At 39.8% G+C, this 14,454-nt stretch overlaps 2 protein-coding genes across 11 annotated transcripts in view; both read right to left on the reverse strand.

Moving 5' to 3' along the window:
- mical2a (microtubule associated monooxygenase, calponin and LIM domain containing 2a) overlaps positions 1-7,734 on the reverse strand; it is a 56,375-nt gene extending 48,641 nt beyond the window's left edge. For 7 of the 10 annotated variants that reach the window (XM_088992479.1, XM_088992476.1, XM_088992474.1 and 4 more), the window contains exon 1: positions 7,585-7,734. The gene's annotated coding sequence lies outside the window, so the exon portion shown is untranslated. The remainder of the gene's footprint in view (positions 1-7,584) is intronic. The other 3 variants (XM_088992482.1, XM_088992477.1, XM_088992481.1) reach the window with 3 other exon arrangements.
- Positions 7,735-10,301: 2,567 nt separating this feature from the next.
- On the reverse strand, positions 10,302-13,839 carry dkk3a (dickkopf WNT signaling pathway inhibitor 3a). The gene is made up of 6 exons (XM_088992486.1): positions 13,448-13,839; positions 13,307-13,366; positions 13,086-13,178; positions 11,634-11,778; positions 10,848-10,983; positions 10,302-10,695 (listed from the first exon to the last, which is right to left on the reverse strand). The coding sequence occupies exons 1-6, from the start codon at positions 13,601-13,603 to the stop codon at positions 10,608-10,610; spliced, it is 678 nt and encodes a 225-aa protein (XP_088848612.1). The 5' UTR covers positions 13,604-13,839; the 3' UTR covers positions 10,302-10,607.
- Positions 13,840-14,454: the final 615 nt, after the last annotated feature.

The raw sequence follows: 14,454 nt of genomic DNA on the forward strand, positions 1-14,454 counted from the left end.
TTGGTAACACAGAATATCACGTAGAGAACACCACAGGGTTTGTAGAGAGGATCAAAGACCTCATATTGGAACCTGAGGAAACTTTGGCATCATACGATGTGACTTCTCTCTTTACATCTGTCCCAACCCCAGCAGCAGTCTCAGTGGTGAGGACGAGGCTGCTGGCGGATGTTTCTCTGCATGAAAGAACCAAACTTAAACCGGATCACATCTGCCAATTATTAGAAATCTGCCTTAATACTACGTATTTTCAATTTCGGGAAAATTTTTATAAACAAATTCATGGTTGTGCTATGGGCTCACCAGTTTCACCCATAGTGGCTAATCTTTACATGGAAGAGATGGAGAAACAGGCCCTCACATCCTTCCCGGGGACAAAACCTAGACACTGGTTTAGATATGTGGACAATACTTTTGTCATAATTAAGAAACAAGAAATTCAATCCTTCACAGATCACCTCAACTCTGTAGACTTCAACATTAAATTTACTCGTGAGGACATTCAAGAGAACCAACTAGCCTTCTTGGATTGTAAAGTAATTATAAAAGAGGACAGAGCGCTAAAAACAGAAGTCTTTAGGAAGGCTACGCACACTGACCAATACTTACTTTTTGACTCTAACCACCCTTTACAACATAAACTAGGAGTTATCAGAATCCTCCAGCATAGGGCTAAACTAATACCAACTAGCACTGAAGGTAGAGAAAAGGAGTCAAAACATATCAGGAGAGCACTCACTAACTGTGGGTACCCTCAGTGGTCATTCAACAAATGTCAGAAAGAAAGAATAGCGAACGAAACCAATAATTCTCAAGATTCAAAAAGGAGAGGAGTAGCAGTACCGTACATTGCAGGAGTTTCTGAAAAATTACAAAGAGTCCTTTGGTAACATAAAATTCCTACTTATTTCAAACCGATAAACACGTTAAGGCAAAAATTAGTGCATCCAAAAGATAGGCTACCAAATGAAAAACAAAGTAATGTAGTTTATTCCATACATTGTAAGAATGAAAATTGTAAAGAGCAGTACATTGGGGAGACTCAACAAATTCTCAAAAAAAGACTTTATCAACATCGCAGGGATAATACTAGTGGGCCTCAATCGGCAGTACATTTGCACCTAAAAGCTAGCAACCACTCATTTGACGACAATGAGGTTAAAATCTTAGCGAAAGAACATAGATGGTTTGAAAGGGGGGTAAAAGAAGCGATTCTTATAAAACAACAAAATCCTTCATTAAACCGGTCTGGTGGGGTGAGGTTCAATTTGGATCGTTCATACAATAGCCTGCTTAGGCAAAACAGGTTAGGCAACTTTCGCAATGCTGATGAGGGTCGTTATGCTGATGAGGTGATACCGGGGGGAGTGGGGGTAATAGGCCAGTCGTTAGTCAGGAATGTAGGAACAATCAGTGGGGCCACAGGGAGGGGTCCCCTGCCCCCCCCAACCTGAGAGTAGGGACCTATCATAGCTGTGTCCGGCGCCACCATGTCTGGACATTAGGGATATATAAATGGGGCCGATACGACCAGTCAGACTTTAGTTCGCTGACGAAGCCTCTTGGATAGGAGGCGAAACGTCCGAAACCTTCACTTTTGTACAGATGACGGCTGAAGAAACCTTCTCATCGATGGACCACTCCTGTACGACTGAGAGCTTACACAGACGTTTACTTGATAAGGTCATCAACTAACTGACTTCACCCTATTTATCTCATTTCAACAAGGACAAATCCTGCTAGGCAGTTTCGTTCACTGTCTAGCAAGCCAGCTAGTAACCCATCGGTGCATGTGCCTGCCTTTTTCAAAAAACAAATCTCCCAATTCAATAACACAGCAGTTAAAACAAATATTTGTGTGGCTAACTGGACAACAAAAGGTCCACTCCCCCAACAGGAAATAAGAAACACTGATCTGGTGCTAGAAAGAGGACCCTGTTATGTAAACCTTCTTTTTCCTTGCAGATAACTTTTTGGCAGCAGTCAATTTAAATGGGAATGCAGAGCCTACAGAGTAACATAAAGTACACCGTCCAAGTAAAATAGTGGACATCATCAAATCGAGGATTGAAGAGTTGGGGAAGAGGTTGTTAAAGTTGAACTAACAGTTACATCCAATATGAGGACAATCAACAGAAACTTTGAATCCTAGAAACCAGAGGAGATGACAGAGACCTGGTCGTCAAGTGAGCAAGCGGTGACGCAATCGCCATGAGAGTACAATAGGAAGCTGACGGTACAAAGGAAAACATTGGGAGTGCTGGGAAAGGCATACACACACACGCAGCAAACCAGCCAGCACACGTAATTACATACTGGGCCTTAGAAAACCAGGAAGGAACTATCCGTTTAGTCTGATAAGCAAACACGGTGCCAACGGGCTGCGTCCATCAACAAGAAGGTCAAGGTACCAGTGTTATCTCAGCTGGTTATCGGGCGAGTGTTTGGACAACTACACGGGATGTCTCATGAAAGAGTTGTATATTTTATTTTTTAATAAATGAAGGGAACACACAGAAAACAAACAGAAAAAACAGAGAGGCTCTCGGGTTAACAATAGTCCCGAAATACGTGATGAAAGGCACGCAATGAACTATTGTGGTGCCTTGACTTGCCTTTTTAAGTTGTTCCAAACCCATTTTCATAATGTACCCCCCCCCCCCCCCCCCAAAAAAAAAAAAAAAAAACAATTGGAATTGGTTCAAGGCTTCTGCATAAATACCACTAAAATATTTTTAAAAAAACAGCATTCATCAGCATTGTACTTTCCAAAGACATCCAGTTATTACTTCACTAAATAGAACGTAACAAGCATTGTGTCCAGTCACACTGATGTATACTATGGGTATAATTTCACCGATAGGATTTTGTTATTTTGTGCTAGCATTAAGCAGACTTTCCCAAGGCCAATTATGTTGTTTGATTATATCCACGATGTGTAATTCTCCGTTTTTAATCTTTGGACAGTAAACGTTAACTGGAACCGGCAATTTATCTTGGATCTTGTGAGAAAGCATCAGGCCTCTTTTTTTTAAAAAACAATTGTTCGTTACTGCTAAACTGCTGCTTATTATGAACTTCGCTATCACCAAAAAAAAAGTCCACAAGTAACTGACACCTGCCCTCAAGATTTTTCTGCTTTTATTTCCTGTAGATAGCACGAGATCGAGGCAAAACACTGCTCTTCAATTAACTCATTCACTGCCAGATAAGTGCAAAAATGTGTCCACTCCAGTGACAGGATTTTTGTCAGTTTCACGCGAATTCTAGGACCCAAAGAATATTGACTTTTAGGACTACATAAACATTCATTGAAGCGTAAGAAACCTTAGACTGTCTTCTTTCATCAGAAAGAAAACAGTTAATTGCTAAATTATATTGGTCTAGAGTTATCTGAGTTTGAAATGAGGGACACTGTCCAACATACAATGCAATAGATACTATACATATTGGTTTATATAGCGCTTTAACAATAGCTGAAGCTGGAACAAAGCGCAAACATGGAAAAGAGGGAAATGCTGCCCCTTTTGGAAGGGAAAAGCATTGCCAGAGGCCATGGCCAGCGTTTTATCGGCACCCAAAAAAGAAAAAAAACCATATTCGGGAATGGTGCTCTACGTTATATTTTCAGTACCCGAATAAATTCGGGAATGGCAGTGAATGAGTTAAACATGGTTCAGGCCTGATTCAATGAAGCTCTCTCCACCCTCACTTCAACATAGTTCCCAGGTACCAGGATATCAGAAGATGGCTAAATAGTTACTGAGAAATGAAAGTAAATTCTAGGTCTGTGAGGATTAGGGCCACTGAAAAAAGGAGGTTGGCAAGATTCTGACTTTATTCTCAGAATTCTGAGTTTAAAGTGATAATTCTGGCTCAGAATTCTGAGTTGAAACTCAGAATTCTGAGATTAAAGTCAGAATTCTGACTTTGTGACATTGGTTGAGCTATGGTTATAACTATACAAAATCAGAATTCTGACTTTAATCTCAGAATTCTGAGTTTCAACTCAGAATTCTGACTTTAGAGTCAGAATTCTGAGAATAAAGTGAGACTTTTGCCAACTTTTTTTTCTTCAGTGGCCCAAATCCTCTTCCATAAGAATCTTTTATGAGAATTACCATAGCTGGAAAAGTGTCACGATTTGCAAGGTGATGGTGGACCCCAAAAATGCAAGCAGGAGGGAGGAGAACTGTGTATTTGACAAATTGTATTAAATTAAGTCGGCAGGAACAAAATCTCAAATAACAAAGTCATCAGAACAAAAAATGTCCAAAGTAGCAAACAAAACTATGAGTAAAACATGACAAGACAAAACAAATGCAGGGTGAAACAAACAACAACCAGACACTGAATGGTCGTACCGGGAGTCCTTTTAACTACCACTGATTAAAACAACCGACCTATGCAGCCACCCTTTGGTCACAAACCGAAATGTGACATAAAGGGGGCAACGGTGCAACCATTTGCCAAGAATAGACAACTTTATCAGTCAATAATGATTTGGGGCAGGCTCAGAATAGACAAGTGTTATTGGGTTGCAACATGTGGTCTGGAAAAGCTATCTACAAGACAACATGTAAACAAGATACAAACATTGGACACAGTTCAACTTGTTGGCAGGCAAGTGTCCACCTCTAATCAACACCAAGAATATTTTCCCAAAATAAATCCTCAATTTGCAGTCATATTTTCTTACACGTGTCAAGTATGTTATTTTACTTTGAAAGAATAATACGAATATTCATGTTATATTTTTTTCTGGCCTAAGGATGCCAGGGAAGATTGAAAGTTCTTTGTAAAGAACTACTTTATCTCGTGAGCAGGATGGTTTTTTTTTTGCTTGTTTTGTAGGCCTTTCGTTTCAGTGTTCCAACAATATGTCGCATTTTGTGTGTTTAAATAACTCAAAACTACAAAGTCTACACACCCGTGTTCAAATGCCAGGTTTTCCAACAGTTCCATAAGAGTGTGCACATTTCTGCAACATTAGCTGAGTTGTTTTTAAGTGTACAATAAATCAATGTTTTGAAATGCTTTATTTTAGTGTCATCTTCTTGGTCAAGAAAAATGTGCTCCCTGAACAGGGTGTGTAGATATTTTATAACTAACGTATATCATCAACATGTGCCAGAAGATAATATGATTTATTCAACAGTGGTGAACATATGTAACTATGCAACATTTTGCATCATATTTTTTAGCTTTCTTTGGATGTTGAATTGATACGTACATATTTTTGCACGCAAGTCAATTTTGGTGACATGGAGTGAGCAAGGAACATTGCAGGGCGGAAAGAGAAGGTTTACACCACTTTTGATTGCACCACATTAAACACATTTTGTGATTGCATTCATCCACTTCACTTGCAGCATGATAGGGTTTGTTTACTTGTCAATCCTGCCCACTTGATTCATGCAAGTGGATACCTTCATAGTTTTATTGAGTTGCTTGTCGTTTTCATTCACACATAAAAGTTTCAAAAGCCGTAAAGCTGGTCTTGTCAGAGTAAAAACCACAGGACATGCATAACAAAGTGCAGTCGAGGTGGTTCCTTGTAAAGGTTTCAGTTCTACATTCTATCAACACTTTTATTTCTTTGGTGTTGTGGGTGAAGGGGTTTCTTTTCCATAACGTAAATGTAAATTGTTACAGCAGTTTCTAGTTCCACAACATCTCTTGCTAGCTTTTACTTAACAAGACTTTGCATACATTAATTTTGCTGCAAGCAATTACTGTACTTAAAAGAGCAAGGATGTAAATCAGAGGGGAAACTGTCATGTAATCACGAAGCATGTGCAGAACATAAGCCCAGCAGCAACTTGGCAGAAATAAAGGCCATTAAATAAAGGCAGACGGCTATCATAATAACATTTAATGGACCCACACTTTTCTTTTGAATGACTGGAGGAAATTCCATAAATACTGTGGTAGCAGCTGAGTGGTTATGGACACAGAAGGTGATCGTGTCCAAGAGTGAATCACACGGGCTGCGGGACAAGGTTTGGATTCCATCATTTTTTGCCGTGGAATTCATAAAAAATAAGGCCAATGGAAGGCTTTGCAGTAAACAAAAAATAAGTGCTTGAGAAAGTGGTATGTTGTGCAACCTATATGACGCCTTATCTTGCACAAAATGTGAATCATTCCAGACAGAAAATGTGGGGGAGCTGACTGAGTCATACTGCATATACATTAGAAAAAACACTGTTCAAGGCCCGATTCAAGATTCCAGCACAGGTGTGGATGGAAACCAGGAGCCAAGTTTTTCTAGACTCCAAGAACAGATGAATTGTGGTTGATCAGAGGCACTTGCAATGGTGCCTGATGCAATGATGGATGGGTGGATGGAATTAAATGAAATTATTACAGAAACGTATTGTTTGAGTGATTTTCATGGAAAAGCCGAGAACAGTGGAAAATTAGTGAGGCTAGATTTAAATGGAAGCAGGTGTGTCCTAATTCTAATTTATCATGTGTTTTCAGAAGATTTAAAATAATTGTTTTTAACTGTCAAGAAATTACAGAAATACCCTACTAGAACTCAACTTTAACAATGGCTGGTTAATCAGATGGACTTTGAATGGTACAATCATATTGTCATCTCTACGACAGCACAACATAACCCGTAGTTACCATGAGGAAGTTTTGCAATCATAAAAGCTGGATTTTGACCTCGTGTCTTGTCACCTCTTTCGGTTTGCTGACAGAGTCACTTGTCAACACCACACCAGTCTTTAGAGATGAGTGTATGGATGCCAGTACCACCACCATCACTGACAATGTGAGAGGTGATAGTGTGCTGGTGATGTAAAAACTGGTCAAATAATAGGCAGACGATGCATTCATATAGAGAGAAAGCTATCGCTTATATCCATCTTAAGGTCCATATTCTGGTACACTTGTCATCACTATTAGGATATTTCCACACATTAGTAAAATGATTGTCTTACAAGACAATTTGTCTACCATTGTATGACAATTTGGGGCACTATTTGAACAACTTTGGTAAGTTGGACAACTACATGATGCTGTGAGTGAGTCAAACGGCCACTAAAGTACTGTAAAGTTCCCATACAAGTCACATGCAGCTGTACTACTTGAATGCCAAAGTTGTCCTATTAGTGAGGACAAACTGCTGTATCTGTTTTACTAGTTCACGAACGCTTCAATTTTCATATTACTGCAATTACATAAATGCTCAAGTGGGCTTTAAAGCAAAATGCAAAAAAAAATGCATAATACATAGACAAATAAATAAACAAATAAAGAAACAGACGGTGGACAAACGAGAGTGAATCCAGTTTTCAATGAACTATGAGAAGCAACATGCTCAGCTCATCATAAAATGAAAATGTCAGCATATATATATATATATATATATATATATATATATATATATATATATATATATATATATATATATATATATATATATATATATACATATATATATATATATATATATATATATATATATATATATATATATATATATATATATATATATATATATATATATATACCGGGTAGCTGAGACCCACCCACAGATCGACAACGTCAATAAATCAACAAACACCTTACCACAGTCGATGGAGTGTAGATGTTTTCATTCCAGCAGGATCCAGATTAACTATTGCTCCTGATGAAACGTTGAGAACGGTTAAACAACCAAGTCAGGTGTCTCACACTCAGCTGTCCAATGACGAGAACACAATTCATACTCGGAGTAAAAAAGGCAACTTCCCTCGTGGGTGTTTCATGCTGGACGTCAGCCGGTGTGAGGGCGGCGCTCGGATGTGGACACATCCCACAGCTGCCGCCTGTGGTCGGGATGGCTCGGCTGTCTCTCCGCGGGAGACCACGTCTTCTTCAAATTTAATTCGACATTTTCAATGTCAAACTGATTAAGATCAGCAGACTGGTGTTTTGAACACACCATTACTTGCAAGAGAAATGAGAGTTTACAAACGTGTACACTTGACCGTTCTTTGAACGCATCGTCAAACCAGTTCATATCAGAGCAACCGGGATGAATGTGATGTTTCAATGACTTTCGTGCGACGCATGGCGGCTGCTCGGTTCTATTAAAACTTTCGACGCGTGACACATTCCAAACATATCAGCGACAGAACGGCACGATCGGCGGCAGTAGCACGCGGAAGACAGTAGTGTAGTTCAATCAAGCGCGGACTCCCATCATCTCTCACCATCTAGCGGACAGAGAAAAAAATATTGAGAAATTGTACCACCTAGTGGGAAGTATCAGCACTACAGGAACAATTTCCGTTCCATGATTTGTCGGTCTGTGTTGCTCCAATGTTTGTTTTCGGATATCCAACACTGAGTGAACAACACTGCAAAGAGATGTTCATTGTTTGACTGCAAGGCTGTTGAGTCTTGTTTTTGAGTTGGTGACGAGTCCTCACCCTACGTCACTGAAGGAACGCCCCTGACCGAAAAAAGGACACATTGTAGCAGTCCTTCCATCACGTCAATGCATTTTGCTGTACTTTGGTCTGAAAACTTCGTCTAGGACCAAAAACAGGCAGAAGAGGGCGACAAAGCTCCATGTAAGGAATTAATCAGCCTGTGGAAACGCACTGATTAATTCCTTACACGGCTTTGTCGCCATTTTCTGCCTTCTTTGGGTGGGACATTTCCCATCCCTGATGCCTCAAAATGACATGGAATAAATTCTTTAATCGATTGCAAACATGTATGCTTTCTTCTTCAGAACTATTTGAATCATATTCATAACTGGATGAATAACAAGAAAGCATATTCTCCGAATTTGAAGCCATTGTTTTCATTCTCGAGCAAGGCAAGACGTCTTGCCGTGACACCGCGAACATGGGGGTGGGACCTTTTGAAACTGGCCACTTCCGGTTTCAAATTGAAGTACTTTTTAGACACTTTAAGTCATTTTTATTGGTGTTTTGCATTTGACTGAAAATATCATACTGCGTGTTTTGGGTATTTTAGATGCTATAAAACGTTTTTCTGATGTCAGTTAGGAAACAAAAAAGCGACGTCGGTTGTCCTTTAAGCTTTAAACTGTCATAAAGAACTCGTTCCGAGATTTTCATTGTTTTAACTGTGTAAACACAGGCAGAGAATCCCCTCATATTTCGAAAATTAAAAATTCCATTACTTCCTGCTTATTTGTCATGGAACAATAAACAATACACCACTTGAAAGGTATTTGAATGCACTTTAATACGGCATCAGAAAAGGTGTGATGAATTATTATTGAAACATTTTGTCAGACCTCTAAATGTTTTGATGTATCAGCTTCAATCTACTATCCCGTGACTGTAAAGTGACCTCGAGAGTTTTGAAAGGCGCTTACAAATGAAATGAATTATTTTTATTATATTAAAAAAAAACTCATCCAATTGAGAAAACGGATTCAAACGAATAGCCAAACCCGTGTAAAAAAATGACAACATTCGATGACAAATTGACATGAAATGAAATAAACCAATCGAATTAATGTCAATTTGTCAAACGGTTTGTTATTAATTAGCTGGCTAGCGTTCGAGCTATTTGAGTTACTTCCGGGCCGAGTGAACGCCAGCGCGTGTGGGGATGCCGCAGCCGAACGCACGCTTTTATCCATTCAAAACACTTGCTGCGGCGACTGTTAGGAACAACCCTGGAGAAAACTTACGTTTCGGAGGTTAAACGACATGAATTCGGCCATGATGTGAACCGCGACACGTGGAGAGGCCGCGACTCCGGTGGCTATTCTGGTACTCGGCCGCTAAGCATTCTGGTCTAGCGAAACACGGCTAATAGTTCGCTGACGAAGCCTCTTGAATAAGAAGCGAAATATCCGACACCTTCAAAGAAGTACAGATGATGGCTGAAGAAACCTTTTCATTGATTATCTGTCTCTCTCTCTCTCTCTCTCTCTCTATATATATATATATATATATATATATATATATATATATATATATATATATATACAGTAAAGTCTCGTTATATCGATATCGGATATATCGATAGTCCCGGTTATATCGATACTATTTCTATGCACGCACGGAGAAAATTACATGCAAACAGGGTCGGATATATCGATAGTCCCGGTTATATCGATATTTTTCAGACTCCCTTGAATATCGATATAACGAGACTTTACTGTATATATATATATATATATATATATATATATATATATATATATATATATATATATATATATATATATATATATATATATATATATATATATGCAAGAGTGAGAGAGTGAGTGAACAAAAAAGAGAGAGGGAGAGAGAGAGATTACCTTCTGTGGGGAAAATGACTGGATTGCCAAACAACATGCGATACAATTTTATTGGTGTTACAGCGTGATCAGCTTCGCATAGTTCAAGCAAGGCTAAAAACACATGGACCTGAGTATGAGGACTGCACTGTGAAAACGTCTTGGCCAGGCCACTGCACTACTCATGCAGTTGACTATCCTGTTGACTTTGTCAGCAAATAATACAGAGTTGCTTTTTTTAATTCCATATTGTGTCGCTTTGTGATGTTTGCATAGAGGAATTAAGCAGCTTCTTAGGGTCCAAGGAGAAATATTGCAATGTGTATGAATTATTTCAGAGGATATAGTCTATCGCAGAGTACAGGCTGTCTGTCAGATCCTCTTCGCTCAAATCCATCTTTTTAAGGCACATGGATCCCCGTCTGGCAGAGGGAAGAGACATCAATTCGCAGAGGGATGCATATTTATTACATGTATCACAATAAATGTCAGCAATACTGTATTTCAAAAACGGAAGTCAATAAGTTATGCAAACACAAAATGAAAGTGTCACAATTTTGTCACGAATGCTCACCCCGTGTGCTGGCAGTGGAAGTCCCCAGCGCATGGACAATGTTTTCTGGGTGCCTCTTCCTCCATTACATGGTTGGAGGTAGGAAAACATTGCTCACGGTCAATTGGCTTAGCGGAACAGACTGGGAAAAGGAGGGCTGAACACAACATACAACAACGTCAATACGGTAAATGCTTTACTGAAATGATGTCATAACGCTCCCTGATAAACTTTCATATTGTTGAAATGCTCTCATGGCAACAAACCAAATTTCACAATGGAAACACCACTAAAACACTTATGCATACCTGTACAACTAAAATGATCTCATGCACACAACTAAAACCTGCATTTTTTTAATATGTTACGAGTATTTCAGTAGGATTACAGTGCGACGGGATTTCTTTTGCATCACAATGCTTCATTGCTATGGATGACCCACAGTAATTTCAGTTGTGTGTTTGAGGGTTTTGGTTTCGTGCATGGAATAAACCCACTGCGGTGTATTAACCACAAAAGTTATACACTATATAAATAACCATGTGTGAGTGTTTTAGTTATGTAGGCAAAACAAGATATATAGTCTGAGAGTTTCAGTTGTGTATGTGAGTTTTATTATCCTGAATTATATGGCCTAATCCATTTTATATGTCTTGTTCTTACATCAGACCCGATTCATCATCAGGCTCTGGCGAAGCCCAATAAACCATCTTGATCATTTCAGACGGGTGCAATGGAAGAGTGATACATGTAAAACAGGCAGGATCGTTGGCCTTGAGGCACAACTAACTCTTGAATGAGCATCACCTGCATGGAAAGCGCAGCAGAGGTCCGAGCTGCAGTGTGCTTGATGCCGACACGTGTTGCCTGCTTGTCCTTTGGTTGCATTTGGACTGCATTGGCCCCAAATACATAACTGGACACCGCAGCACTCCTCATCCTCAGTGCAGGACTGCAATCACACAGTCTCCCTTGTTACTTGTTACACACACTCCCTTGTTACTTTGTGGTTCGATTATCACGTTGATGCAGCGCAGATTTTTTTCGAACCTAAAAAAAGGCTGCAAATGGTACCGAAAGTCACGAATAGTACAGTACAGTATTGTAAAACAACAGTATCCTCCATATACTGTATGTTGATAGTGGACTGTTTACTTTATTGCATTACTTTTGTACTGTACTACAAACATTTACTGTGCTTCTTTATGCATGTACTGTACGGTGTTCCACTAAATTTGGCCTTCTAATTTTTTTTTGCACTCATATACAGGAAATTTACCAATACATCTAGGGTTCACTATATTGCAGTTTTTTGTCTATCACTGGTAGTCCGGGGCTGCATTGACAACGATAAACAAGCGATTACTGTACTGGGCTGCCAGAAGGGGCCTGCTTCCCTATTTGAGAAGGACTGGACATTATAAAATGCTACAATAGTTATCATCTAGCACACAGGTGTCAAAGTCAAGGCCCGAGGGCCAAATCCGGCCCGCCACATCATTTTTTTCGGCCCGCGAAAGCAAATCAAACTTGTTAAATTCCATGATGATTGCTAAAATCTGAGCCAAAATTTCATATTTTTGGATGTCAACCACAATAAAAGTCATTATTCTTGACTTCAGATTTGAAAACGAGTTATTCATTAATTTGCTGTGTGCTCTATATGTAATATTTGATGGATTTAAACATTCTAATGGGTTCCCCAAATTCATAACGGCCCTCGAGAGGAAACCATAATTACAATGTGGCCCGCGGCAAAAAATGACTTTGACACCCCTGATCTAGCACTTGACTAGTAATACAAGCACAAGGGCGCAAGTTTGCCTCACAAGTAGCAAACAGTTGTTCGACTCACATGCCAATGCCTCCGTAGAAAAGGGGGAAAATATCAGGAGTAAGAACCTCATACTAGTAGTCTGCCATAGTCACCTTACTAGTGCACTGAGTTTTATGTTACTGGTACAGGGGTCCAAGTACATGACTGATGTGGTATAAATGCTCAGAGAACGTAAAGGAAAGACAAATTTCCATTTTAGCATCGATTCTTGGCCATCATCCATTTTCTTCACAGGTTGGGTTCTGAGAAATGTCGGTTCTCTCCCCTCAATCAGCCACACTGGAGGTCAGTTTCAAACAGACCACCAACAGCAAGAGTGTCAACTGACAAGATTTTTTTTCATTCTGTTCTTCAACAATGCTGACAAAGCACCCACAAGCACACCGGTTGAAATTATCACCCCCCCCCCCCCCTTCACTCACCATGTCAATGCCTTTGCAAGGTTGACATTTAGAATTGTGCTTGTGGTGCAGACAGTACTTCTCCTTCCCACAATCCGTAGCAGTGACGCAGCCCTACAACAGACACATTCACAACTTCCAATGCTTTGTTCTATCATGTAGCTGTATCTTTGTTTTCTGTGAAACTACACCTAACTTATTTTTAATGCAGCATGAATAAACATGGAGCATGAAGAACTCACAACGTCGATATGGTTGTCCTCCTGAGTTGACTGCATACTTGCTGTTGCAATTGTTGTCTCCTGTATAGGAAGGAGACATGACAGAGACAAAGTGACATCACATCATATCTTTAGCACACATAAAACCCACCAAGCATTCACCTGCTGTGTCGTGTTTTCCTGCTCCTCTTGCGTCACCGTGCGCTCCTCTTGCCGCATGGAATTGCCCAGGATGAGTTGCATTCCTGGATGCACTAAATCAGGCAGGATGCCATTGCAGGGCACCAGCAAAGCTAAAAGTAGAAGGATGGCTTGCATTTTTGCACTGAGCTGCGTATGAGGCTGCTGCACTCGGAGGAGGAAGAGGAGGGCGGGACTTGATGCGGAACACACAGGACATCATATGACACTGCATTATTTTCTTGTACTACTTTTTCAACAGTATACACACTCAGTAAAATTTCTCTCAGCAGTCACTCCATTACACACATGAGCACAATGTTGAACAATGTCAGTCATTTCCCCCACAGAAGGTAACTTCTCGCTCTCTCTCATTGAACTTAACAGGTGCAAAAAAATAACAACTTTCAATAAGAACCCAGTGGCAGACTCCTCCACTGCACATTTGCCAATTGACCTTAGCATGAGAACAATCGCTGCAGGGGTAAAACTGTTCCACACAACCTTTCATTATTATTTGTTTAACTGGAAACCTAGGCATTATTGTCAAGGAAGATATTGTACAATGACAATGAGAGGAAATTACAGATACCATATTTTCTGCACTATTAGGCGCACCGAAAAGACCATGCGCCGCATCATCCGGTGCACCATATGAATGGACAATGTTTTAACATATGCAATTCATTGAAGGTGCCCCTTATAATGCGGTGCACCTTATGAATCGAAAATGTTTAATTCGTTGAAGGTGTGCCTTCTTTTCAAGAAAACACAGTATTTTAGACGCTGTTGGTTCCATTCAGTCACTGTACTGGACTTGTGTATTTCTAAGACAGATGCTCCACGTTTCGCTTTCTCAGCCACACGTCAGTTACAGATAAGCAAACATCAATTATCTAATTTAAAACATATTCTTATCTTACAGACAGTGTATTGTCAGTGTTCAAATACCTGACATGTTTCGGCGTCTACTTCCGCCTTCGTCAAAG

The sequence above is a fragment of the Hippocampus bargibanti genome, linkage group LG03 (genome assembly GCF_051943395.1).
Source record: "Hippocampus bargibanti isolate YZ-2025 linkage group LG03, ASM5194339v1, whole genome shotgun sequence".
Taxonomy (NCBI): domain Eukaryota; kingdom Metazoa; phylum Chordata; class Actinopteri; order Syngnathiformes; family Syngnathidae; genus Hippocampus; species Hippocampus bargibanti.

What these genes read in the sequence shown, in the direction of transcription:
- dkk3a (XM_088992486.1), bottom strand. Translation starts at nt 13,603, where the DNA reads ATGCAAGCCATCCTTCTACTTTTAGCTTTGCTGGTGCCCTGCAATGGC. An exon ending in AGGAAAACACGACACAGCAG is followed by an intron (nt 13,367 to 13,447) that starts GTGAATGCTTGG and finishes CTTCCTATACAG; the next exon opens with GAGACAACAATTGCAACAGC. An exon ending in CTTGCAAAGGCATTGACATG is followed by an intron (nt 11,779 to 13,085) that starts GTGAGTGAAGGG and finishes GTGTGATTGCAG; the next exon opens with TCCTGCACTGAGGATGAGGA.